This window comes from Acinonyx jubatus, chromosome E3, assembly GCF_027475565.1.
Source record: "Acinonyx jubatus isolate Ajub_Pintada_27869175 chromosome E3, VMU_Ajub_asm_v1.0, whole genome shotgun sequence".
NCBI lineage: Eukaryota > Metazoa > Chordata > Mammalia > Carnivora > Felidae > Acinonyx > Acinonyx jubatus.
The window spans coordinates 38,226,927-38,251,304 of record NC_069398.1 but is presented as its reverse complement, the minus strand read 5'-3'; the positions used below and the strand labels follow the sequence as shown (position 1 = coordinate 38,251,304).

At 62.0% G+C, this 24,378-nt stretch overlaps 4 protein-coding genes across 11 annotated transcripts; 2 read left to right on the top strand and 2 right to left on the bottom strand.

The window, feature by feature from the left end:
• Positions 1–7: 7 nt before the first annotated feature.
• E4F1 (E4F transcription factor 1) lies at positions 8–9,637 on the bottom strand. Of its 5 annotated transcripts, none has more exons than XM_027043541.2 (14): positions 9,481–9,637; positions 7,097–7,248; positions 5,728–5,833; positions 3,320–3,513; positions 3,091–3,211; positions 2,810–2,971; positions 2,556–2,725; positions 2,024–2,233; positions 1,644–1,752; positions 1,330–1,547; positions 973–1,171; positions 739–881; positions 596–658; positions 8–506 (listed from the first exon to the last, which is right to left on the bottom strand). In XM_027043541.2, the coding sequence occupies exons 1-14, from the start codon at positions 9,635–9,637 to the stop codon at positions 150–152; spliced, it is 2,361 nt and encodes a 786-aa protein (XP_026899342.1). In that variant the 3' UTR covers positions 8–149. The 5 variants fall into 5 exon arrangements, with proteins under 5 accessions (XP_026899342.1, XP_026899343.1, XP_026899344.1 ...); XM_027043542.2 differs by having other exon boundaries at positions 1,644–1,749; XM_027043543.2 differs by having other exon boundaries at positions 2,819–2,971.
• A 5,312-nt stretch (positions 9,638–14,949) lies between these two features.
• Positions 14,950–17,868, top strand: PGP (phosphoglycolate phosphatase). Its single transcript, XM_027043556.2, has 2 exons — positions 14,950–15,666; positions 15,768–17,868. The coding sequence occupies exons 1-2, from the start codon at positions 15,024–15,026 to the stop codon at positions 16,091–16,093; spliced, it is 969 nt and encodes a 322-aa protein (XP_026899357.1). The 5' UTR covers positions 14,950–15,023; the 3' UTR covers positions 16,094–17,868.
• Positions 17,869–19,017: 1,149 nt separating this feature from the next.
• On the top strand, positions 19,018–20,284 carry BRICD5 (BRICHOS domain containing 5). Its single transcript, XM_027042957.2, has 5 exons — positions 19,018–19,140; positions 19,350–19,505; positions 19,579–19,680; positions 19,938–20,091; positions 20,190–20,284. The coding sequence occupies exons 1-5, from the start codon at positions 19,018–19,020 to the stop codon at positions 20,282–20,284; spliced, it is 630 nt and encodes a 209-aa protein (XP_026898758.2).
• Positions 20,247–24,077, bottom strand: MLST8 (MTOR associated protein, LST8 homolog). 4 transcript variants are annotated; one of them, XM_027043553.2, is made up of 9 exons: positions 23,992–24,077; positions 23,297–23,464; positions 23,087–23,138; positions 22,840–23,020; positions 22,430–22,505; positions 22,193–22,345; positions 21,241–21,365; positions 20,962–21,125; positions 20,247–20,859 (listed from the first exon to the last, which is right to left on the bottom strand). In XM_027043553.2, the coding sequence occupies exons 2-9, from the start codon at positions 23,423–23,425 to the stop codon at positions 20,741–20,743; spliced, it is 999 nt and encodes a 332-aa protein (XP_026899354.1). In that variant the 5' UTR covers positions 23,426–23,464; positions 23,992–24,077; the 3' UTR covers positions 20,247–20,740. The 4 variants fall into 4 exon arrangements, with proteins under 4 accessions (XP_026899354.1, XP_026899356.1, XP_026899355.1 ...); XM_027043555.2 differs by having other exon boundaries at positions 22,840–23,002; XM_027043554.2 differs by having other exon boundaries at positions 23,297–23,461; positions 23,992–24,057.
• Positions 24,078–24,378: the final 301 nt, after the last annotated feature.

Here is a 24,378-nt window from a genome sequence, read left to right as displayed (position 1 = left end):
CAAGTGGCAGATTTTCACATTTTATTGTAAAGCAACAAAAAACTATTTACACTCCCACATCCCCTCTGAACACCTGAATTCTGTGTTCTTTCTTCTCTGGGTCCTCGCCCCTACCCAGCCCAGCCCCCAGGACCCTGCAGGCGGCCACGCTAGACAATGACCGTCTGCACCTCGAGCTGGCCCTCCGGTGAGGCGATGACCAGCTCGCCCGCATGCTCTAGGATTTCAATGTCCTCCGATGAAACCATGGTCACGGTGGCCTGCTCGGCGCCATTTGCACCCGCACGGGCCGTGAGCACGGTGCCCTCGCTGATGGCCGAGGCCAGCGTCATGGCCACCTGTTCCGTCAGGCTCTCAGGGGTGGCGATGGTGATGGTGTCGGCGGCAGCCGCCTCTGGGCCCAGCCCCGCCTCCTGGTCCATAGTCACATTCTGCACGATGATCTGGTGCCCGGCGCTGGCCTGGTGCACGATCTGCTGTACCACCTTCATGATGTGGCTGTCCACCTGTGAGGGGCTCACCGCTCAGCTCGCGCTGCGGAGGGGCGGGGATGGGGGCCCACACCACCCTCCTCGGCCCTCCCCCAGCCCCTCACCTCTGTCTGGGCGCCCTCAATGATCTCCGCGGCTTCGCTAGCCTCCGCGTCGTCCGCAGCAGCCTGGACACAGGTCAGAGGTCAGCCGACCCCAGGGGAGGCTCCCTCACGCCACCGTCCCACCCCGCCCCTGCCGCACCCACCTCAATGATGTACTCCTGGGTGTCGGCCACGACGGAAGAGAACTCAACCAGCACGGCGTGCGGGTCCTCAGTGAGGACTGTGGCGGCGGCCGCGGGGCTCTCCTCGGCCACCAGCAGCTCCTCCACCTCCAGCAGGCAGCCGCCTGGGGCGGGGGGGGGGGGGGGGGGGGGGCGCTTGGTCAGCACGCCGGGCACCCCTCCCCGCCCTCGCCCCCCACCGCGCCGGGCCCTGACCTTTGGTGCGCAGGTGCCGGTTGAGGGTGCCGTGCTCGGCGAAGCCCCGGCCACAGCGGTAGCACTTGAAGGGCTTCTCGCCCGTGTGGTGCCGCACGTGCCGCACCAGGGAGCCCTTCTCCCGGAAGCCACGGCTACAGAACGGGCACACGTGCGGCTTCTCCTCCAGGTGCGTCCGGAAGTGCACCTGCTGGGCGTTCTGTGGACCCGCACCGTCAGTGCCGGCCTGGCCTCGGCCTCTGGGCCAGGCCGGAGGGGCTGGGGGAGGGGCTGTGTGGTCAAGAGGCAGGGACGGGACAGGGATCTGGCCCAGGAGAGGGGAGCCCTTGGGTCAGGGGTCGGGGCCCGAGCACCCACCTTGGTCTTGTAGCACTTGCCACACTCAGGACACGGATAGGGCCGCTCATCTGAGTGGACGCGCCGGTGGCCGCGGACATGTGCGATAGTCTTGTAGAGCTTCCCGCAGTCTCCGCAGCGGAAACGTCGCTCGTGCACGTGAACCTCCTGGTGCTTCTTGAGCAGGTAGGCCTTGGGGAAGGCCTTGCCACACTGCACGCATGTGAACGGCCTTGGCCCTGGGGCCGCACGGGATGTCAGGCCGGGTCGCCACCCAAGGGCCCCAAACACACATCCTGGCTGGCTGCCAGGTGCCCCCCACTCCTGCCACCCACCTGCGTGGCCCCTTTTGTGGGCCTCCAGGGTGGCCGCCGTCGGGAAGGTCTCACTGCATTGAGGGCACGGGTGGGTCCTAGGCACGGCTGAGGGCCCGCTGGCCACCTGCTGGCGGGCGGGGGGAGGTGTCCCAGCATGCCTCCAGCACCCACTGCGGGCTGGACCCCAGCAGCACCAAGAACAGAGCCGTGGCACCCCCCACACCGGCAAGCTCCACCATGAGCCCAGGGAAGGCAGTAAATGGGGGAAAATCACTGCAGAAAGTGGCTCAACGTTTCCACCCCAGGGAACACAGCAAGGACGGCTGCAGGGCCAGGGTCGTGACCCTGTACCCAAGGTCTGATCCCCAAAGGAGCTCGCCAGCGGCGCAGGCACCTACTGTCTCCACTGGCTCCACCTCCAGCAGCGGCAGCTCCGGGGGACCATCTCCCAGGGGCTGGGGACTGGGCGCCGCAGGAGGGGCTTGCTCCAGGGCCCCCTCTTCTCCAGTGACACGCTCAAGGACAATGCCGGAGTTCTGCATGGCCTGGTGCAGCAGGTTCTCACGGCCACCCTCACCAGAACAGGGAAGCTCCTCGGAGCCAGGGGGCTGTGGGCAGGCAGACGGAGGGCAGCTGGTCAGGCAGAGACACTCGGTACCCACTTGCACGCACTACACGGAGCAGAGCCAAGGGGCCCCAGGGGCACTGTGCATACGTCTTGGGGAGCCCCACAGCCCATTCCACCTCACCTCCAGCTCCCTGTCCCTCACCCCTCCCTGCCCTCTGGCATGCCATTGGTCTCTTGTCTCCCCTGCAACCACACTGAGCACCAGGAAGGCAGGCCAGCTTGGTCCCGTTCCCGCTGGAGCCAGTGACCGGCACAGAGCCCGGCACTGAGCGGACAGAGGCCAGCCCCTGACCTGCCCGCACCTCTGGGGCCAGGGCTTTCATGCCCAAGGGAAGTTCTTGCATCTGGACATGGACTTCGTGGATGACAGTGCCCTTGGCGTCTGTCACCAGGTGAATCACAGGCGATGTCTCCATAGGTTCGCCCGTCACCGATGATGATGTAACGGTCCCCACGGTGGAGGCGCCAGATCCTTTAAGGCAGAACCAGGAGAGTCCCTGAAGAGACGGCTGACCAGGGCAGCACCCAGGCCCGGGCCAGGGCGGGGAGCCCCTACCTCGCGGACCTGCAGGCGTGTCCTCTTTGCCCACAAGCACGTCCTTGCTCGCGCTGAAGCGAATCTTCTCGGTGCACGGGGTCAGAGACTTGAGGTGCCGGGTCAGCGCACCCGACTCCCGGAAGCTCTTCCCGCACTTGGCGCACTTATAGGGGCGCTCATCTACAGAGAGGGCAGGGTCAGCCCCGGGGCCAAGGGGCAGGCAGGCCCCCAGCCACAGCCTCATGTTCCCCCCAGAGGCAGGGGCCACAAGGCCGGCTCACGGCCCCCTCCTGGCTCACCCGTGTGCCGCCGGTGGTGCCGGATGAGCGAACCCTTGGTCCGGAAGGACGCCCCGCACAGCTTGCACTCGTGGTCCTTGCGGCTGCTGTGGGTGACCATGTGGGCCTTGAGGATGCTGCCCTGGGGGAGAGCGGGGAAGCAGGGCTCAGGCACCTCCCCGGCGGAAGTGGGAGGGAGGCCCGGCCCCACCTGCTGGCGGGGCCCCGAGCACGCAGCCCCCGGCCTCACCGTCTTGAAGGTCTTGTGGCACAGCGCGCACACGTATCGGCCGTCCTTGTTCACCAGCAGCTTGACCTGGGCCTGCTCGCCCTCCCCGGGAAGGCCCGGGCCCTGACGGCTGGGGCTCCCTGGGGCTTCCGCCATCTCGTTGTCCCCCGGCTCTGCCTCGGCGGCCACAATGACCTCTTTGATGTGTCCACCGCCTGAGGAGAAGAGGGTCAGCCTGAGCCTCGAGACTCTGCGGGCCCTGCCACCTCCTTTGATCCCTGCCTGGGGACGTTGCTAGGACACGGTGGAGCTGTCCTGACCGCCCTCCAGCTCCAGGGCCTAGTATCTGCTCCCTGAGCTGGAGGCCGCCCAGAGGAGCTCCAGGACCCCAGAATGTGCCCAGTGGGGAGACCCACCATGAGCACCGGTGCCCCCTCCTAAGCCAAGGAGCGCAGGACCGGATGTGTGCAGGGGTCCTGCCCCCTCTGAGGACAACTGAGTGCCAGCACAGAGACGGTGGATGGGCCGGCCCCGCTCACTGCACCGGCTCCCACTGTCAGGTAAGAAAGATGCCTCGGGGGGCGCGGGGGAGGTCACCCACTGTGTCTTGAGGCAGGCAGGCTGGGGACCCTCCCGGGAGAGTGACTGCTCCCGAGAAACCTGGAGCTGCCTGAGGAAGGAGGCCTGGCCTTGGCGCCTCTCACGGGTGATGAAAAGATCTGACAACGTGCAAAGCTAAGCTATAAACACACTTCATAATTTCTGCTCATAAAAACGACACGTGGGAAGCGTCTGTAAAGCCACTTCTTAGGAACCATCTCAATCAGTCAGACATAGTGTGTTGACAAGCCATTCTCACACAGAATGCAAGCGCCGTGACTCAGACAATTAAGGCCATCTCTCGCCCATGCCCTGGCTTATGCGCTGGATGCTCTATCTTTGCTCCGCCCCAGAAGCAAACCTCCAGAAGGCCAGGGACCTCTGCCAGGCGAGGACTTGGGGTAGAGCGTGGCACAAGACACAGCAGGCGGACGGCTCAAGGAAGGGAGAACAGGGCTGCCCTGAGTCCAGAGATGAAAAGCAAGTTTGTTTCCAGCCAAGAGGCAGGAGGGCCGGGAAGAGGTGTCTGGCCCCCCACACAGCCCCTGCTGACTGTGGCCCCTGGCCCCCCAATCCTGGGAAGCCAGCAACTGGCAGTTTAGGATCCTAGCCAACCCTGGAGCAATGAGTAGCCGACTCCTAGCAGGCATGTGGTGCACCCAAGATGCCTGCAAAGGGGGAAACTCCCAAGGGGACAGCGAGGCAGGAGGTACCCAGAGGGGAGCCCTCAGAGCACAGGGACGAGCCACCGAGCAGCAGGTGTGGGCCAGCTGGAGGTCAGGGGGGCGGGAAGGGGCCTGGCTAGAGGTGCCACCCAACCCCAGGGGATTTGTTTTCCCATATGACACTGTCCAGGGCCAGAGCACGGCCCCACCCCCCACATGACAACATTCCTATCCAGAATGGCAACAGGTGAATGTCCCTGTCCACAGGAATGTCAGGCAGGGGAAGGGACAGCATGGAGACAAGGACGGATGTCCGGCTGCCTCCCTGAGGTGGGTCCATGGCAGAAAGGCCTACTCTGCGGCTCCCCTCCCGAGGTCTCCACCCCTCTTCCTGCCCCATCTGGTCCCAAGGGCTTCCCAAGGCCAAGGTGTACCTGTCACCCAAACCCACATCCTGTGCAGCCGCCCACTCAGGCACCTGCCAAGACTCCTGCCCAGCAGACCCCTAGATAACAACCCTTCCTTCCAAGCTGGGCAGCAGGCTGCACCCTCCTGTCCGGCTGCCCTTTGAAGGCTCCCCCTTCCCATTCCAGACCTATCAACGCCCCCCTCTCCCGCTGCACACCAGCAAGGCACTCGAACTTAAAAAGAGCCATCAAGGAGGCTGACTGGGCACTATACGCTCATAAAAGCCAGGTGAGAATCAGGGCAGGAGTTGCCACCCCCCCGGTGGCGGGGGACAGCCAAGGTCAGACAGCAGGTCTGGACAGGGCTGGAGCCACCAGTGCATCCTGTGCATACCCCAACCTGACCCATCAGAGTGGACTGTGGGGTGGGGAGCAGGAACCGGGGTTGGCAGAAAAATGGGGAAGATTCCAGAAGGACCAGGGAAGGACCAGGGAAGCAGCAGGAGCAAGCAGCCAGCTCGTGACTGTGCACAAAGTGAGGACTCCCTGAGCGCAGGCCACACGCCTCCCCTCTCCTGGCGGGCAGGGCTTGGTGCCCAGTGCTCACTCTGGAGGGCCTCGGCCCTCCTCAGCCAGGCTTTGCTCTCAGGAGAGCAGAGGGTCACAGCAGCAAGGGTCCCTCGCCTCCAGCCCTAACCACAAACAGCTGTGCTGAGAGCCACACATGGACAGACACTGGGAGACCGCGCCGGCTTACCCACGATGTCGGGTGCGTGGCTGATGTCTGTCGTTAATGCGGCCGTCTCCACCACGATGTGGGCCACCGTGATGGGCTCCTCCGGGCCGGCCACCGCTGGCACCACCTGCCGTGGGGGGACAGGGGACAGAAAGGATTCTCCTGCAGGGCTCCAGAGTTCCCTTGGCTTGGAGAGGGAAGGCTTGGGTTTATCTCCACATGGGAAGGCTGCGGTGGGACCTGTCATCTCCCCCGACATCTCTCCCACCCTAGTCCCTCCAACCCACGCCTAAGGGGTCAGCCCCGTCACTCAAACGCCCCTGGCCACCATGGGCCGGATGCAGAGCAGCGAGCACCCTTGCAGAGGGCTCCCGGGAGAAGTGACCGGCAGTTCCAGCCCGAAGCCCAGTTGGCTGTGCAGGGATGAAGGTCAGCACCCTCACCCACCAGCCCCAGCCAAGCTATCAAGCGATGTGGGTCCAGGGGCCTTCCTAGAGGAAAGGGCACCACCGGGAGGGGCCAGGAAAGAGCACAGGGTCTGAGGGAGATGGCTGTAGTCCCACCGTCCTCTGGGCCATTCCCTGTGACGAGCTGAGGCGGCTGACATCTCCCAGAGCCTCCTTTCCCAATGCCATCCGACGAGGGGCCCGAGAACACCACCGTGCAAAGGTGCTGGGGACCTTCAGAGGCCTGGATGCGTACAGCCCAAGCACGTGCAGCATGACAACCTTGGCCATGTTTATGACAAAGTGGCAGGACTCCCAGAGCCACCCTTTGCAGGATCCCGAGAAACCATGTGTCAGGGGTGCCTGGCGCTCAGGTGGTTGAGCATCTGACTCTTGTTTCGGCTCAAGTCATGATCTCACAGTTTGTGAGTTCAAGCCCCACGTCAGGCTCTGTGCTGACAGGGCGGAGCCTGCTTGGGATATTCTCTCTCTCTCTCTCTTCCTCCCCCAGCCTCTGTCTCTCTGTCAAAATAAATAAATAAATTTTAAAAAGGAAAAGAAAAAGAAACCGTGCGTACAGGGCAGGAGAGAAGCCAAAAGAACAAAAGCCACCATGACAGCCCTGAGCCACTGAGCCAGGACAGACCCTGAGGCTCCAAGAAAGGAGGGATGTCAATTGTGCAGGCTTCAGCCAGAGGCTGCTGGGAAGGCAGGGCCATCCCAGGCCATCCAGGAAACCAGGAACACTGCCAAGCTCTTAGGGACAGGGCCCAGGCTCCCTCACCCATGACCAGATGCCTGTCCTCTGTCCACCCCCGTGCCACAGGGAACCGGCTGCACAGGTCTGTCAGGGCACGCACACACCCCTTCCCAGACACCAGGTGAGCCCAAGGAGGAGGGCGCACATGTGCGTGGACGTGTGGTGGCAGGTGGAGAGGGCTCACCTCCTGGCCCAGCAGGGCAGCAGCAGCAGGGGCGGCAGGCAGGGCCTCCTGAGGGGCCCGCTGGCAGACTTTCTGGAGTTTGTGCTGAACAAAGTCTTCCAAGGCAGTGAACTCGGCCTGGCAGCGGCCACATCTGTGCACATCGTCCTCATCTGCAACAAGCCTGTGCTCAGTGGGGCCTGGGAGGGCCTCCAGCCCCAGGCCAAACCCACCGAAGGGTGCCATCGGACCACAGGCACCTTCCAGCCTCTGGTGACCTGCGGAAGAGGTGCCCACCCCAGGGAGAACAGCATCCAGCAGGTGGGGGCCCCAACCTGAGAGTTAGACTGCAGAGATCCAGTGAGGCTGCCGTGCCCAAAGCCCCCACTTCAGAGATGAGGGGACAGAGCCCCAGGGAGCAGCTAAGAGGTGGAGGGATTCACCCAAGCCGGTTTGGGGACAGTGGAGGACCAGAGTTTAAGATTGCTTCATCAGCTCCGAACGGGCAGGAGCTCCCTCTTCTGGAGAAGACACTCAGGGTGGAACTTCCCAGAGAGGCTCCACACCCCAGGCTCAAGTCCCTCACCATGTAGGCTGACCATGCCTGCCCCAGGTCCTACAGCAGGCACTTCCCACTCACTGAGCCCCTCCTGGGTGCCAGGCACCTCACTGGGGATGTCCCCAAATCCAGCCAGCGCCCTGGGGAAATAAGGATGACTATTCTCATTCCAGGAAAATGACCTGAGATTCAAGACCACCCAGCTGGTGAGTGTTCGGGCCAGAATCTGAACCTGAGGGTCTACTCCAGATGCCCCGCTATTTGCACAAAGGGATGGGAGGATGTTCCTTGTGCTTCTATAAAAGTCTGCCAGTTCCCACCACCTCACATCCGGTCCCACATCAAGGTCAAACCCAGGCCTGGCACACGGAAGGATCCCAGTCCATGTCTTTTGACTCAGTGAGCAAACAAAGGCCCACACCACAACCATGACGGGCCCACACAAGACCACCTGCCAGAGGGCGATCCCCTCCAGATGGTTCGCAGTCACAAGCGAAGCACTGACGTGCCCACCACCCTTTTCACCTTCCCCCCTTGCTCTCCAAGTCTGACTCGCTGTTGCCAGCGAAGGAACACCCACCACAGAAGGGGACACACTCCGCCCTGTGTAACAGTGACAAGGCTGGGGGCAAGCACAGCAGGGCCCAGCAACCTCCAAAGAGATCCCTCTCCAGGCTGGCACTGCCGCTAGTGGTACTGCCCCTCCCCCAGCTGGAATAAGAAGGAGCAAGAAAAAACCATGCGCTGAGAATAGGAGTTCTGCGGAGACGGGGGCCAGTACCCCAATATCGCTAGCCAGCCCCCCTCCTGTCTGGCCCAGTCTATAGCCTCATGAGACAAGCTCGGAGGAGAGAGACCCAACTTCTGTCTGCACAAGCTGTCAGGGCGCCCGGTCGTCCGCTCTGCCCTCAGCCAGTTGCCACCGGCTCCGTCTTCCTTCTCACCGGGGTCCGGGGAGGCAGCGCAGCCCAGAAGGTAGGGGAGTCGGTTGAGGAGTCACACAGCCCTGGCATCCAGTCCAGTCCTCGCTACTTACTAGCTGGGTGACCTGGTCACCTTCACACCTTTGAACCCCAATTTCCCGCATCCACAAAATGGGAATGAATCACAACAACAACAACAACAACAACAACAAACAGGAGCGTCCAGGGTTGGTTTGAGGACAAAAACGCTGATGCCGGGCAAGTGCTTAACACGTTTTTAGCAGCAGCAGCAGCGGCGGCGGCAGCAGCATCCCCTGCCCAGGACCAAACAGCCAGAACGTGGCGAAAGTGGCAGGTGTGGGATGGAGCCCGCAGGCCGGACGCAGGGCACCGGCTCTCCACCACTGGGCTCTGCTGCCTCCCCGAGGGGCAGCCGGGGGCCTGGGGGCGAGGCCCCGCCCCATCGCACCCCCAGCCTCCAGCCCCACCCCAGCCAGGGCTCTAGAAACCCGTCAGGTGCATTGGGCGGGGGCCCAGAGGAGGGCGGGGCCTTGCCCAGACAGGGAGGCGAAGAGGCGCCTGACCGCCGGCCTGAGGGCCAAGGCCGCCAGTGGAGGCGACGGCAGAGGTCTACACACGAGCAACCCCACAGCCTTGGGCACCTGTGAGTACCCGCGAGTGGGCACCGAGGCCCACGGGGAGATGGGCGCCCCACAGGAGAGGCCCGAGGGTCTGAGGAAGGCGGGGAGCGCGTGGAGGGCCATGCAGGACCCCTTGGGGACCCGTGAGGTCCGCAAGGAACCGGGGTCTGGGACGGTCGGTCGCGTCCACAGCTTAGGCCCTCGGAGCCGCCTCCAGCCAGGACTGAGCCGTCCCCACCCCGGCCGCGCCCGACCCTGTCAGGCCCCGTCAGGCCCTGTTACCTTCTTCGCTAAAGGGCGCCGGGAGGCCGAGGAACCCGCCAGGAGCCAAGGCCGCCGCCGCCGCCGCGACCCCGCCCTCGCCCGCCTCCCGCCCGGCTTCGGCCCGGGCTTCTGCCGTATGCGCGGCCGTCACCCGCACTGCCATCGCGCCCTCCATGTCGCAACGCGCCGCAGGAAGATGGCGGATTTACGACCGTGTCGTCATAACAACGGGCCGCGCTGAGGCGAGCGAGAGAAAACGACGAGAGGAGGCCGACGGGGCGGAGCCAGGTGGGTTTGACAGACAGGCAGCGGGGCGGAGCCTAGGAAGAGAGGCCTAGAATCTCAGAGGCGGGGCCAGACTCCCGGAGAGAAGGCAGGGGGAGGGGCTGCTCGGGGGCGTGGTTACGCTGGAGCGGACTGACTGGCAGGCGGAGGGGCGGGGACAGAGGCGGGCCCGAGGGGCGGGGCTGGGTAAGGCGGGGGCGTGGCCATGCGAAGGGCTTGGTTCCCCCAGCGGCCCCGGAAGCTTCAGGAAAGGTTGAAGCAGAAGTTCTGAGCCGGTGGTGCAGCCGCGGGCGCCCCGCCGGCGAGACACTGCCCCACCCCAGCTCCGGCGGGTAGTGTGGTGCGCGGGTAGTGCGGTGCTCGTCGCCCCAGCCCCACCCCCTCGGGTCAGAGCCTCCCTTGTCGCCACGGTCGCCGGGAGGCACCCGATTTGGGTTTGGCTCACGGGTAGCTTCGCTAAGCCTTTTATACTTACGCGTATTTTTTAAATTGTAATAAATATACATAAGACTTGCCTTTAATGGCATTTAGTGCATTCACAACGTGCACACAATGTGCATCACCACCGCCAAGTTCCAGAACATTGTCGTCATTCCAAGAGGAAACCTAACCCCTTAGCACTCACTCCCCATTCTCCCCTACTCCCAGCCCCTGGCAACTACTTTCACTCTGTAAGGATTTGCCTTTTCTGGATATTCTCAAATAAATGGAATTACACATGTGGTCTTGTACATCTGGCTTGTTTTGCTTAGCATAACATTTCCCAGATTCATCTGTACTGGAAGCACGTCACTACATTTCTTTTTATAGGCTGACTAATATTACATCGCCAGGAAAGACCACAATTTATTTAGTCTTCGCATTCGGTTGGGTTGTTCCCACCTTTTCCACTATTATGAATAGTGCTGCCATGAACACACATGTACAAATTCCTTTTATTCTTTTCAGGTGATATTTAATTAGCTCTATGAAGCTAAGCACTTTACAGGACTTTCTCATTTAAGTACCAATCGCCCCCATTTTGAAGATGAAGAAACTGAGGCACAGTACTGATAGGACGCTTGCCCAAGGGTGGACTGGAGACGGAAGTCTGCACAGAGCCATGGGCTGGAAACCCACAGGATGTGCTGTCTCCCACATCAGTTATCTTCTGTGGCCCAGCCCTGTGCTGAATCCCAGAGACTCAGATGAATCAGAACTGGTCTCCTCCAGGAAGGCTAATCTCTAGAAAAGACCAAGCAGAGACTCAAGGGACGGGGCAGAGAGTAGACTGTTCTGCCCTGGCAAGGACACCAAGCAGAGACTGTCTCCATGCTGGGGCTGCCCAGCTGGGCCCCCGAGGACCCATTGGCCTGGCAGAAGCTGGCCTATGTGAAGCACAGGTCAGACGGTCAGAGGTCAGACTGGGGTAACGATGAGGTTGCTCTCTGCATGAGGCTTGCTCGGCAATGCAGGGGGATAGGCAGACGGTGTGAAAGCATTTCAAAAGGATCCCTCTGACTGCTGTGCGGATAAAAGGACCTCAGGGCCCATAGAGGCAGGAAGATCCCAGATGGATGGTCTCTGAGAGGGACAAACCGGAGGAAGACCGGGGGCTGGGGGGAGCTTGTGGAGGGGGCTTCTGGGAAGGTAGGACCAGGAAGACACCTCACTTAAGGATGTGCTGAAGAGTAATGGTGAAGCCAGCATCAGAGAGAGAGAGGAAGCCCCAGAGGAATGGGATAGGGCAGGGTCTCAAAGGCAGAGGACACCCTGAGTGTGGGTGGACACGAGGAGAAGCCGGCCCAGGGGAGACAGAGAGCCTGCCTGCCGCCTCCTCAGAACCGTGTCCAGAGCGGACCAAAGCTCCTGCCTGGTGGCTCCCTGGGAGTCAGGAAAGGGCATCCTGCACCAGTGAGTCCCAGGTCCTGCGTTACGAGAGCCCAGACAGGCCTAGGGTCACTGAAAGGCAGAGTGGCCAGAGAAAGACAGGAAAACCGGAGTCCCCACTCCCCCAAACAGCCTTCTCCCTGACCCAGCCCTCCGCGGCACGGGCTCCAGAGGCACCCTGTGTGTTTTTAGAGTCAGTGCTGTGCTGACCTGCCGTGGCCAGAGCCACGGAGACTCCATCACCCTTTATGAGGACTGCTCAACCTCTGTTCTTTGATGGACTTATTGAACCAATCCCATGCTGAACAATATTTAGATTGCTTCCGAATTTTTTTGTGTGCCACTTGAGTCCTTTTGAAATGACTCCCTTTTTTACTTAGCTCATTGGAAGCAATACCATCTGCGAAAACAGATTCAATGGCTACTTGCATTTTCTAATACAACTTTTTTCATGTTTGCTTATTTATTTTGAGAGAGAGAGAGAGAGTGAGCATGCAAGCAGGGGAGGGGCAGAGAGAGAGGGAGAGAGAATCCCGAGCAGGCTCCTCACTGTCAGCGCAGAACCCAACGTGGGGCTCGATCCCACGAACCATGGGACCATGACCTGAGCCGACATCAAGAGTCAGACCCGGCCTGCTGAGCCACCTGGGCACCCCCATTAGTTCCTAATACAATTTAAATCCATGCAAGGCTGTTAAAATTAAATAGCGTCTGTTGTCTATCCTTGTACCATCTAAATCCGTGCCCGGTATGGCCTGCAGGGGGGGCTTCCTCACTTTGGGGAACCCTGGCGCCATCCATTCTCAGGTATACACTGAACGTCTACTGTGTGTCGGGAACACATCATGACCATGATGCACTCCTCCCCTATCTATACAGGGCACCTCACTCAAGGTCAGCCCCCCTGCCATAAAGTGCACTGTCCCTTCCAGCCTCCTGCAGGACCCTGACCACAACCACCTCCCCTCTCGACACTGGCCGCCCCACCTTTCCCACCGTGCCGGCTCAGTCCCTACAACCCACAGGACGTGTCAAACCCATCAGGTATGGCAGAGCTCCACTTTGGAGTCAACTGAGTTTAATCTCAACCCTACCTCGTCCAGCCGGTGACTCTCTCTGGCTCAGTTTCCTCATCCACGAATGGGGACACTAATAGCCTCTGCCTCTTAGGGCTGTAATGCAGGTGAGGAGCAGGGCTCAGTGCCTAGATGCTTACCAGTGCCCAGGAGACCAAGGCACCCGGGCAGGTATTGCGCACGCTGGCCCATGGCTGGACAGCAACAGCACTGGCCAGTGTACCATATACCCTGGATGCTTCTGGGTGAAAGCAGGATTTCTGATCTTCTGTCAAATCCAGCTCTTCCCTGCGTCAGCTCCATCACCAAAACTAAGTGGGAAGACACAGGGAGGAAGGTGCTCCCCTTGTGGGCAGTGGGTGCACCAGGCAGGAACACTGTGCATGCCCTGCCTTTGTGGGCCACGGCCCCTCCAATCTCCTCCAGGGGTTCCCAGGCCAACAGAGACCAGCAGAAACGAGCCACGTATAAAAAAAACAGGGCCCTAAGGGAACTGGGGTCACTGGTTTTACCTCATGGGTTTGGGGGTGGGAGTGGGTCCAGAGCAGACTTTATGGAGACCTGGGGCCCAAGAGAAGAGCAGGAGTTTGACACTCTGGGAGCTGGGGGTCTGGGGCACCCGTCACAGGGTAGGCTTTCAAGAAACCGGGCCCTTTGTAATTCTGCTCCCTGGCCCTACTGGAAGTAGTAACAATAAACATACACCTACCTGTGAACTTGCAGTTCCAATCGCAATTATATTTCACCCAAGAGAAATGAGCGCCTGGGTCCACAAATGAGTGTGTAGGAACCAGAATGTTCACGGAAGTATTATTTACAATGCTCCCAAACTGCAAACAACCCAATGTCCACCTACTGGAGAACAGACCGACGGATGTATTCTTACAAGGGCTCACATGGCAATTAAAACAACAGAAAAGGATGGATTTCCCAGACATTGTGTCGATCCAGAGAAGCGAGACTCATGGCAAGTCTGTGAGACCATCTGGAACAGGCAGAGGAGGCTATGACTCATTCCATGGTGACAGAAGTCGGAAAAGTGGTTGGGGGAGGGGTATCCACTATTGACTGGCTGAGGGACTGTGAGGGAACTTTCTGGAACGAGGGAAATATTCTCTGGCTTGATGTGGGTTGTGTTCACACAGGCGTATAGGTATGTAAAATTCCATCAAGCTGCACACTTAAGATCGATGCACTTTTACTGTGTATGAGGCCTCAATAAAAGTTAACAATGATACCAAATAAGATGATGGTAAGTGCTGTGTTGTACGCAGTGTCTTCTTAACCCCTAAATCTGCCGCCTTGTAATAACTCGTTCCCATGACCACTAAGGCAATCCCGCCGCCTTATAATAAATAACCCGTTCACAGTACCACTAAGGCACAGGGAGAGCGTTTAAAAAAAAAATTTTTTTTTTTTTTACACTTATTCATTTTTGAGAGACAGAGAGAGACAGAGCACAAGCGGGGAGGGGGCAGAGAGAGAGGGAGACACAGAATCCGAGGCAGGCTCCAGGCTCTGAGCTGTCAGCACAGAGCCCCACGCGGGGCTCGAACTCACCAAACCCGAAATCATGACCCGAGCCAAAGTCGGACGCTTAACCGACTGAGCCACCCAGGCGCCCCTTAGGGAGAGCGTTTTTGCAAAGGACCGGATATGGGAACGCGAGGCCTGCCGGGACAGAGCCCCGGGCTGCACTCGGCACTCAGCCGCAATCGGCTCACGCGCTAACACCGTGTCCGTCCGCAGCGTGCCCAGGGCGGAGGGCACGGCCCGGCGCCGCCCAGGAAAGGTGCAGGCGTGACGCCGACCCCAAGGCGGACCTCTCCGCCCGCCACAACGCCCCGCTGCGCTCCTGCCGCGGAGAAGCCAGCCAATCGGCAGCCGGCCCGGCCCGGGGTCACTCGATTAAGGGCCTCCGTCACCTAGGCTGACCACGCGGCGCCAATGGGCGAGCTGCCCTGCGGCCGCCAATGAGCTGCGACCTTACGTCCAGCGCCGGCTCTGGGCTCCTCCGCAGCGTTTCCGCAGTGAACGCTTCTCTCCGAATGCCGGTTGGCTCCCTTCCAGCCAATCACCGGGGAGCCTCGGACTCAATAGCCAATGGCCGCCCGCCTCCCAGTGCCGGGCCGCGACGGTTGGCGCTGAGTTCCCGCAGCCCGCGGGAGGCGGGGGCGGATTGGCGCAGGTGGCGTCCAATGGGCGGCGCGCGCGAGGAGCGGGGCCAATGAGCGCGCCGGGGGCGGGGCGGGAGCTGCGGCGGGCGGCTGCAAGGAGCGGCCGGTGGCAGCGGCGGCGGCGGCGGGCGGCCGGTGGCGGCGGCGGGCGGCCATGGCGGCGGTGGCGGAGGCCGGCGGTGACGACGCCCGCTGCGTGCGGCTGAGCGCCGAGCGGGCCCAGGCGCTGCTGGCCGACGTGGACACGCTGCTGTTCGACTGCGACGGCGTGCTGTGGCGCGGCGAGACGGCCGTGCCCGGCGCGCCCGAGGCCCTGTCGGCGCTGCGGGCCAGCGGCAAGCGCCTCGGCTTCATCACCAACAACAGCAGCAAGACCCGCGAGGCCTACGCCGAGAAGCTGCGGCGCCTGGGCTTCGGCGGCCCGGCGGGGCCCGGCGCCGGCCTCGAGGTCTTCGGCACGGCCTACTGCACCGCGCTCTACCTGCGCCAGCGCCTGGCGGGCGCACCGGCCCCTAAGGCCTACGTGCTGGGCAGCGAGGCCCTGGCCGCCGAGCTGAAGGCCGTGGGCGTCTCCTGCGTGGGCGTGGGGCCCGAGCCGCTGCTGGGCGACAGCCCCGGGGCCTGGCTGGACGCGCCTCTCGATCCGGATGTGCGCGCGGTCGTGGTGGGCTTCGACCCGCACTTCAGCTACATGAAGCTCACCAAGGCGGTGCGCTACCTGCAGCAGCCCGGCTGCCTGCTCGTAGGCACCAACATGGACAACCGGCTCCCGCTCGAGAACGGCCGCTTCATCGCGGGTCCGTGCGGGGCGGGGGCGGCGGGAGGCTCAGGGCGGGCCGCCGGCCGCGCCTGTCCTCTGACCCCGGGTGCTCTCCTCCCCTCCCTCTCCGCCCCGCAGGTACCGGCTGTCTGGTCCGAGCCGTGGAGATGGCCGCCCAGCGCCAGGCCGACATCATAGGGAAACCCAGCCGCTTCATCTTCGACTGCGTGTCCCAGGAGTACGGCATCGACCCAGAGCGCACCGTCATGGTGGGAGATCGCCTGGACACAGACATCCTCCTGGGCGTCACCTGTGGTCTGAAGACCATCCTGACCCTCACCGGCGTTTCCACTCTAGGGGACGTGAAGAGTAATCAGGAAAGTGACTGCATGTCTAAGAAGAAAATGGTTCCTGACTTCTATGTTGACAGCATAGCTGACCTTTTGCCCGCCCTTCAAGGTTAAAGACTTAGTGTCTTTAATCTCCAGAATAAAACAAATTGAAAACCACTTACCCAAATTAATAGGTGGGGCTTAAGCATCCGCTCAGCTAGGTGGCTTCAGAGAGTATACTTGGAGTTAAGTAAAGGCACTAGTTGTTAACCTTGTAAGTAAACGTTTGGGGGGCGATGTTGTTTACAGATGCTTATATTTGAAGATGCACTTTTAAACCTGGAGGGCGTTGTGGGGGTCCTGGGCATCCGGTGCCATTGACAAGGGCAGGCTTAATCTGTCCAGGATTCGGGTCACCTCAGGGTGGTTACCCAACCTGCTCATGGGACTGAAGCAGGTCTAGGATGTTCCATGTTTTATTGAAAATTTTATTCAGGGATTGGGCCTCCTATACAGGGTAAAGGGGAGGACGGTCCGGTTATTTTGACTGTTGTGAGGAACTTGTACAGAGCGCCCCAGGGCCTGTCTGTGTGGTCGTCTGCGGATGATCCTGCTCCGGGATCCCGGCTCCTCACCTGCAGGGTGGGAGTGGAGGACAGGGTATGTCCCTGTCCCTGGGCCGCAGGGTGCTGACCTCACCACCTCACCACCACTGCCCCACGCTTCCTTAAAAACCACTCTGATGTCACAATCAAGTGTCTGTTCCGCTTCGGATACCCAGGGCTGCCACACCTCATGTGTGGTCACGGAGTTCTGGCAACTGCGTCCTGCTAAGCCTCAGTTTTTTCAAGTGTGCATTTAAATCCAGCTGACTTGAACTGAGCAAAGCGTTGGCTGAGCAGCCGAGAGGGTGTGGATGCCTTTGCTGAACTCTGGGCAGCTGTGCAGAGAGCTCAGAGTAGTGTTGGTACCAAAAATTATTTTTTTACAGTTTTGAACAACTTTTGTCAAACGGTGGAATTGAATCTTAAGTGTGTTAATTAATAGCTGTGCTCTGTCTTGTAGGGAAAAATCCCCTGGAGAAGTCTCCGTGCCCCGCAGCCAGCAGCACGGCTAAAGGCATGTGCTGGCCAAGGAATGCCTGTCGCCCTGGGCGCCCTGTGGGGGAGGGAAGGTGGGGAGGAAAGAGGTGTCCCCAAGAACAGGAAATCCTTTTACGAGGCATCCGATGTCTTCCTGTCCTCCCGCACCCTGTCGGGGTGGGGGTGAGATGCCAGTGGTCCACGAGGCCACTTATGTCGGCTCTGGAGCCCCTCGTGGGAGGCCAGCGGAAGGACTGGCTGGGTCCACCTGCTAGCCAAGGGTTCTTGGCAGTGGGCCCTGGCCTTTTCTGCCTCTTCCCTAAGTTGCTGACCTGATAAGCAGACTGTCCAGCTGTACTTGTAGGGCAGGGCCTGGGAAGCTGTTCCTTTTGGCCGACTCCTTCCTGGTGCCTCTCCCTGTATTCCACTGGCATTTGCCCCCAGTTTCTCTCCTAGCCCCAGAGCCGCTCCTTCACTGAATCTCTTAAGTTCTCATAGCAATAAAGGGTGTCCCAAGCCTGCAGCTCTTCCCAGGGCCGGGGTGGGGTGTCTGGGGTTTGAACTCTGCGGCAGGGCAGCACGAGGGCGGCCAGCACCTGTGAGGTTGGTGGTGCTGACGTTGGCTCTGCGAGGTCGGCTCAAGGTGGGTCTGGATATTGAGCAGGCCTGTCAGGGCGTTGTCACCCACACCAGGAGCACGCGGCAGGTGCGGCAGCCAGCAACACTTCCGCCGGGCAGCGGCCCAGAAGCCCAAGTGCACCGCATCTCTCTCCCTGTTGCACTGTGTGAACCCAAATCTGTATTAAACTCTCAAACCTGCGCTGACTCTGGCGTTCTTTGCCCGTGTTTTGACAGCAGCCCTCGTGCAGAGGCTGCAGCAGCCTCGCCCAGTGTGGGTGTGGGGGGCTCCAAGGAGGACGTGTTCTGGGATCGCAGTTCCAGAGCCGGGGTGCCGACCACCACGTCACCGCATCCCAGGCCCGTTACAGAGGGGCGGGTGAGTGGGTTCCGGGGAATTAGGAAAAAGGCACAGAGGAAAGCCACAGGCAAGGACCACAGGGTGTGAAGCTTGTTGGGAGCACACATCCTGTGAGCTGCCGGTGCCTGGCGGAGCCCTGTCACAACCCGCGTCCTGAAGAAGCTGGAGACACAGGCTGGGAGCAGGGCCTCAGAGGAAACCACCCTGGGCAGGGCCGGGCCGGCAGCCCCAGGTGTGCGGGGGCTCCAGTAGGCTGCCTGGACCCGTCCTGGTCTCACACCTGCGTGCTACGTCTGAGGAATTGGGAAGCGGCTGGGGGGACATGGGATCGAAGGACACAGGCAGCGCGGACTCCCTTACCGGTCATTCCTGAAACGCATTTATTGATGGTTTGCCACGAGCCAAGCCCCAGGAATCCAGAAGTAACAGTAAAGAGACTGGAACAGCCTCTTTAGAAAACTTAAGCCCGTCCCCAAGCAGACTCTGTAAAGTCGCTCTGCCTGGGCCGCCCTCGGTGCCAATCTGTGGGAACTGGTTTCCCGGACAGCCATGCACTTCCAGTCTCCAGTCAGCACAGGCCAGGTGTCCAAGAGCCAGGCACAGTGACAAGCACCCCACCCCAAGGATGGGGGCTGTCCCGGCTCTGACCCTGATATCAGGTAGCTGGGCTGGCGGGAAGCAAGGGGGGCAGGAGAGGAGGGGGCCGGGATGGTTGTTGGCTCATCACTGTACCCAGGTTTCCCCAGCTGACTGCAAGGGGCAGCAGACAATCACCGCATTGTCACCAGGGCCGCGGCATGGAGCAGACGGGCTGCTGCGAGGAGAGCCCCGGGCCCGGCCAGGTGAGTGCCTCCAAACACCTGGTGCCCTCTCCAGGGACAGAGACCCAGGGCTTGACCTGGGCAGGGGACAGGAGCGCAAGTGCCCACCTACCACCCCTCGCCTTCCCGAACCAGCCTGCTCCCCGGTCTCTGCTCTAGGCCCCACGGACTGCGATGTGCCCCCAGGTGAAGGCCAAGCCCTGGAAGACCCCCGGCCTGCTCCTGCTGCTGCTGGCACTGGCCGCTGCGGGGGTCGTGGCTGGAGGGCTTCTTGGCTTCGCTCACAGCCCTCCCAAGGTGAGCTCCTCCTCAGGACCCAGCCAGGGACACAGACACTGGGAGGTGGGGGGAGGACAGCACATCCCAGCCTTCCAGTGGAGCCAGGGCCCTGAGCAGAGGCAGGAGGCCCAGGCGGGTGGAGGGGTCAGAAACCTCACAGGGAGAACTGGGGGCGTGTCGGGGGCCGCCCCGGCCTACCCAGCTGAGCTCTGGCTTCCTGATGTCAGCCTCTGCTGCAGATGCTCCGTCTGACCCTCCCGGGCCCCAGGGCACCCCGGTCCAACCAAACCACCCAGGTGGATGCGGCCCGGAACGTGGCGACCATCCGGGTGACCCCAGCTCAGAGCAACCACAGCTGGGCGGTGCTGTTCGATGGGCAGACCGTGAGTGGGCTGGGGGTGTGGTCAGCACCCACGGATGTACAGGTGGCCCTGCCTCACCCGCCTGCCTCCCCAGGGCTGCGTCTGTTACCGCCCCTCAGAACACCGGGCCTGCTTCCTCCGCCCGATGGAACCCCGAGATCGCGAGACCCTAGAGCTGCTGGTGAACAGCTCACAGGTAAGCAGCCCCGTGCGGCCCATGCGGCCAGGCTCCCGGGGCCAGGGGACAAAGGGTCCTGTGTACAGCCCGGCCCTGCAACGGGCCGGAGCTCTGGTTTCAGGGAACAGAAGCCCTGTCTTCCCTTGGCTGAGGCTGCTGACAAGAGCTGAGGGTGGTGCTGGCACTGGGCCAGCGTGTCCAGGGGACAGGCCCTGCCCCAAGCAGGGCAGGTGCAGGTGCCCCAGTGCCATGGCCCACCAGAGTCTTCTCCGCAGACCCGAGGGTCTCACGGCCCCAGCCAGGACACCCGCTACGTCCAAGAGCTGCTGGCAGTGCTTGGGGACCGTGAGGTGGACCCCGCCCAGGTGGGGGAGTCGGTGCGGCACCTTTGCACGAAAACGCCCATTTACTGGGCCCGTCGAGCAGAGGGTAAGTTGGGGCTGTGCTGAGAGGCCCGGGCTCCTGCACGACAGTCTGGAGAGAAGGGTGAGGAGCCCCCTGGGGCTCAAGCAGACCCCTTCCCCCAGGACCCCGGAGGCAGCGGCTGGTCTACCTGTGCATCGACATCTGCTTCCCTAGCAACATCTGCGTGTCGGTCTGCTTTTATTACCTCCCAGACTGAGTTCAGAGCCCGGCCCGGCCCACAGGCCACCCAGCTGGCCGTCCCCGCCATCAGTCGCAAAGAAGGTGGCTGCCGGCGGGGCTAATAAACCCTGCACCTGGCCATAACGGTGTTCTTTGTGGCTTCAGTACACAGAACGGGCAGGCGCTGGAGGGAACACTGGCTTGGGACGGGACACCAGCCTCGGATCCCCTAAGTCATGTGGCTCTGGAATTTCTGAAACGACGGTAGGCTGGCTCAGGTCGGCTGCCTGTCACATCCACATAAGCAACTGGAAGCTGAGAGGATCCCAGGCCATACCGGCCTGGCCCCTGGAAGCCGGCCGAGGAGACCAGGGTAGCCAGGCAGGGCCAGCTGGCCTGGGCTGGTGGAGGTTCCCTCTGAGCCGGGCATCTGAACAGACGTATTCAGCAGGCGCTGCCTGGACAGCTGCCTGCGGCTCCGAGGCGGCCCAGGTTAGCCCAGCACGCTGTCGTTGAAGGCCAAGCAGACCACAGCTTTCTGATGGCCCCCGTACTCTCTCTTGATCTCTCCTGTCTCCACGCACCAGAGCCGGGCCAGGTTGTCAGAGGAGGCTGCGGGGAGGGTGTAAGCAGTGGCTCAGCATGCAGCCCCAGGGCAGGAGTACAGGGGGCTGGCGGGGATGGGGACGGACAGGCCGGGTACACCGGGCTCACCGGTGACGATGTACTGAGAGTCCCCCGAGAAGGCGCAGCCCCACATCCAGCCTCGGGATGACTCTCCCGGGTTGCTGCTCCTGATGCTGAGCTCTGTCATCAGGGAGAAGTTGGACGTCCTCCAGATCTTGCACGTCTGGTCAGCCGAGCAGGTGGCAAGGAGCCTAGGGAGGGGCGTGAGTGTGGCGGGGGTGTCATCAGCAGTCACTCCCACCCTGCACCCCTCCGCCATCCACGAGGCAGGCCCCGACCCATCAGGCCCCCTGAGCCCGCACACACGTGGAGTCAGGGCTGAAGCGGCACTGCAGGGCGTAGCGGGTGTGTGCAGGGATCTTGGTCTTGGGGATGAGCTGTGTCACCTCGTCGCCAATGCCCCCAGTCAGATTCCAGACGTAGCAGTTCCCCTGCAAGCAGGCGGGGAGTCATGGGAAGCCTGGAGCCTTCCATCTGACGCCCAGGGAAGGCTGCCCTGGCAGCTGGACCCAGACCCAGGGGCTGCCACCCAACACGCAGAGATCTGGGGGCCCGGGACGTGTGGCCGGCACCTCTGGTCCTGCCCGCACAGACTGCCCGGCAAGCTGAGAGCCAGAGGCCGCGCCTGGCTTTCGTGAGTGCTGCTGGCCAATGGGAGTGTGAAGAATGAGAAGGGAGTCGGGCCCCTCAGACAGTGGGGACAGAAGGAGGGCGGTGTGGGGGACATCATGGGACAGCTGATCTGTTGAGATGTAAGGACATTACAGGGAGAAGATGAGGCCAGATGGGGCATCGGGGCTAAACCCCAGCGTCCCAAGGCCAGGGTGAAGAGCCAGGTCACCTAGGGGGTCTGTGCAGGGAATGGAGCCCTCAGGCAGCTGAGAGAGAGTGGCACAGGGGTGGAGGATATCAGTGAGGGCGGAGGGAGGACACAGAGCGGCCGCAGCCGATGTGCGAGGACACAAGCCAAACTGGGACCAGGAGGAGACGGGGAGGAGAGGGAAGTAGAATCGAGAGGCTCTGGAGGTGGAGGTGACAGCCGCTGGATGAGCCATGGTAGGAGCGAGAGGGGGCGTCAGGATCGACACCCGGGTTTCTGGCTTTGGTGGCTGGGTTGGAGCCCAGGGTGGGGGGAGCAGGCCTGCGGGGGGTGGGGGAGTGTGAGGGAACATCTGGGGAATAAGCCACGCGGAGAAGTAAGGAGGATAAGGGGCCGGGTGGAGCTGGCCTCCCCCGCGCGCTCACACCCAGGACTCACGGTGCTGTTGACGGCTGCCATGTAGCTGGCATCGGGGTCAATGTGGGCAGACGTGATGGAGACCTCAGGCTCGGGTATCAGCTGCTCGTTGTGGTCGGTCTTCAAGTCCCAGATGTGGATGGCGCCGCTCTGGTCACCCACGATGAGCTCCGCCTGGGGTGCAGGGGAGGTGAGGGAGGGCGGGAGTCTCCCGCCCTCCTGCACACCTCGGTGCCCGGCCCCGTGCGCACCCCTCACCTGGTTGGGGTGCAGGCACACGCAGTTAATGGGTGCGTTCACCTGGAAGATCCGCTGACACTGTAGGTTGCGGGACCTTTGGGGCGGGGCACACGCTGTAGTGGGTGCGATCAGCGCCCCACAACGTGCTCTCTGCATTCGGCACCCCCAGGGGCGGCCCCTGGCCTCAAGGTGGCACTTGATGCAGTTCATGCTCCAGAGCTCTCTACGGTGTCAGGCTGAGGCCGGGCTCATCTTTGTGTGGCTTCACCCCTGCGCTACCCTGCTTTTGTCACTGCCCTCAATAAATCACCCGCTCGGGAAAGCCCATCTCAGCCTCTGCTTGGAGGGCCCCGCCCCGAGACGGTCTCCTGGCTGGCCCCCAGCCCCACACAACCAGCAGCAGGCCCCTCCTACCCACGGCCCCACACCTGAGGTCCCAGATCCGAGCAGTGCAGTCCTCCCCACCCGTGTACATCCACCGACCGTCCTCATGGAAGCCCACAGACGCGATGTTCTTGTTGACCCCGTCGTAGCTGATGATGGGGTTGGGGTTGTTGGAGCTGAGATCATACATGCGAATGTGCTGGTAACCTAGGGGCACAGGGTAAACTGAAGAGTGGCTGTGCCTGGAGAGGCTCAGCAGAGATGGAGGGTCGGGGTCGAGGGTACAGGTACCTGCAGCCGCGATCATGCTGCGGTCAGGCGTGATCTCCAGTGCGTTCACCTGCTAGGGTCTGTTAAGGAGCGTGACGAACGGAACCCTGGAGCCAGAACCCTCGAGGCCTCCACCGTCTGGCTCGGCTGCTGCATCCTTCCCACCCCAGGCACCCGTCCTTTGCCTAAGCTGTCACCCCCACCAGGCGTCCTTCCCCGAGTGGAGGATACAGAGTCCTGATGCTGCACCGTGCGGGTACAGATCCCACTGTGGGCCTGCCAGAAGCGCACCGTGTGGTCATAGCCCGCAGTGGCCAAGATGACCGGGTCACTGCCCACCGTGCCCGGGGACGTGTTCATGGTGTGGAAGAAGGCTTGGGTCTGCACTGGACCCGACTTCTGAAAAGTAGGGGTCAAAGGTCAGAAGATCTGCACAAGAGAGCGAGGTGCAGTATTTAGGGAACACCCTCTGGGTCCACTGGGTGCTGAGAGACAGGCATTGTCACTCTCATTTTAGAGATGAGAAAACAGGCTTAGAGGTTCAGAGAACGCGTGACAACCCACGGACAGCTCCCAGCTCCAAGGCACGTGCTCCGTTCCGCGCCTCACGGACCCGGACAGGACGCCACCCCACCCGTCGCCGGCAGGGGGCGGTCACGCCCGGGGCGCCGCTCTGCCGCAGGGGCGGGCCGCGCATGCGCAAGCAAGCGGACGGGCCGGAGAGGAAAGCCGAGCCCTGCGGCTGCGCATGCGTAGCAGGCCCGCGGCTAGGCCTGATGGGAGGGGGCGCTCTCTGGCCCGACCCTCGGGTTTCCCGGTGCTTCGCCGACAGCCCTGGCTGCGTCCCGCTGGGCCACCTTCACCCAGGCGCTCTCTCCTGGCCACCCAGGAGCCGCTTTGCGGCCCTCGCCCCGCGGCCCCCGTACCTTACACGCGGCTCTGCGCTCCGCCGCGGCCCAGGACGGCGAGCGGAGCCGGAGCAAGTCGATAGAGGCCGCGGCCGAGCGTAGAGTTATCGATGGGCCTTGGGCGACACCACGAGACTTAGGCGGGGGGGGGTGGGGCGAGACCAACGTTCTGGGGCGGGGGGAGGCCCCCGTGAGGCCTGGCCTCAGCTTTCTCCCCACTGGGGCACCCCACCCTTCGGACAGCTACCCATTTTCCAGGCTTGGTCCCAAGGGGGGCTGCGCCCCACCCCCTTCCCTCCATCCCCTGCTCCCCACGCCCGTCTAGGATGCCCAAGTAAATTACAGGACGCCCAGTTAACATTTGAATTTCAGGGAAGCAACGATAATTATTTTTTTGGTATAAGT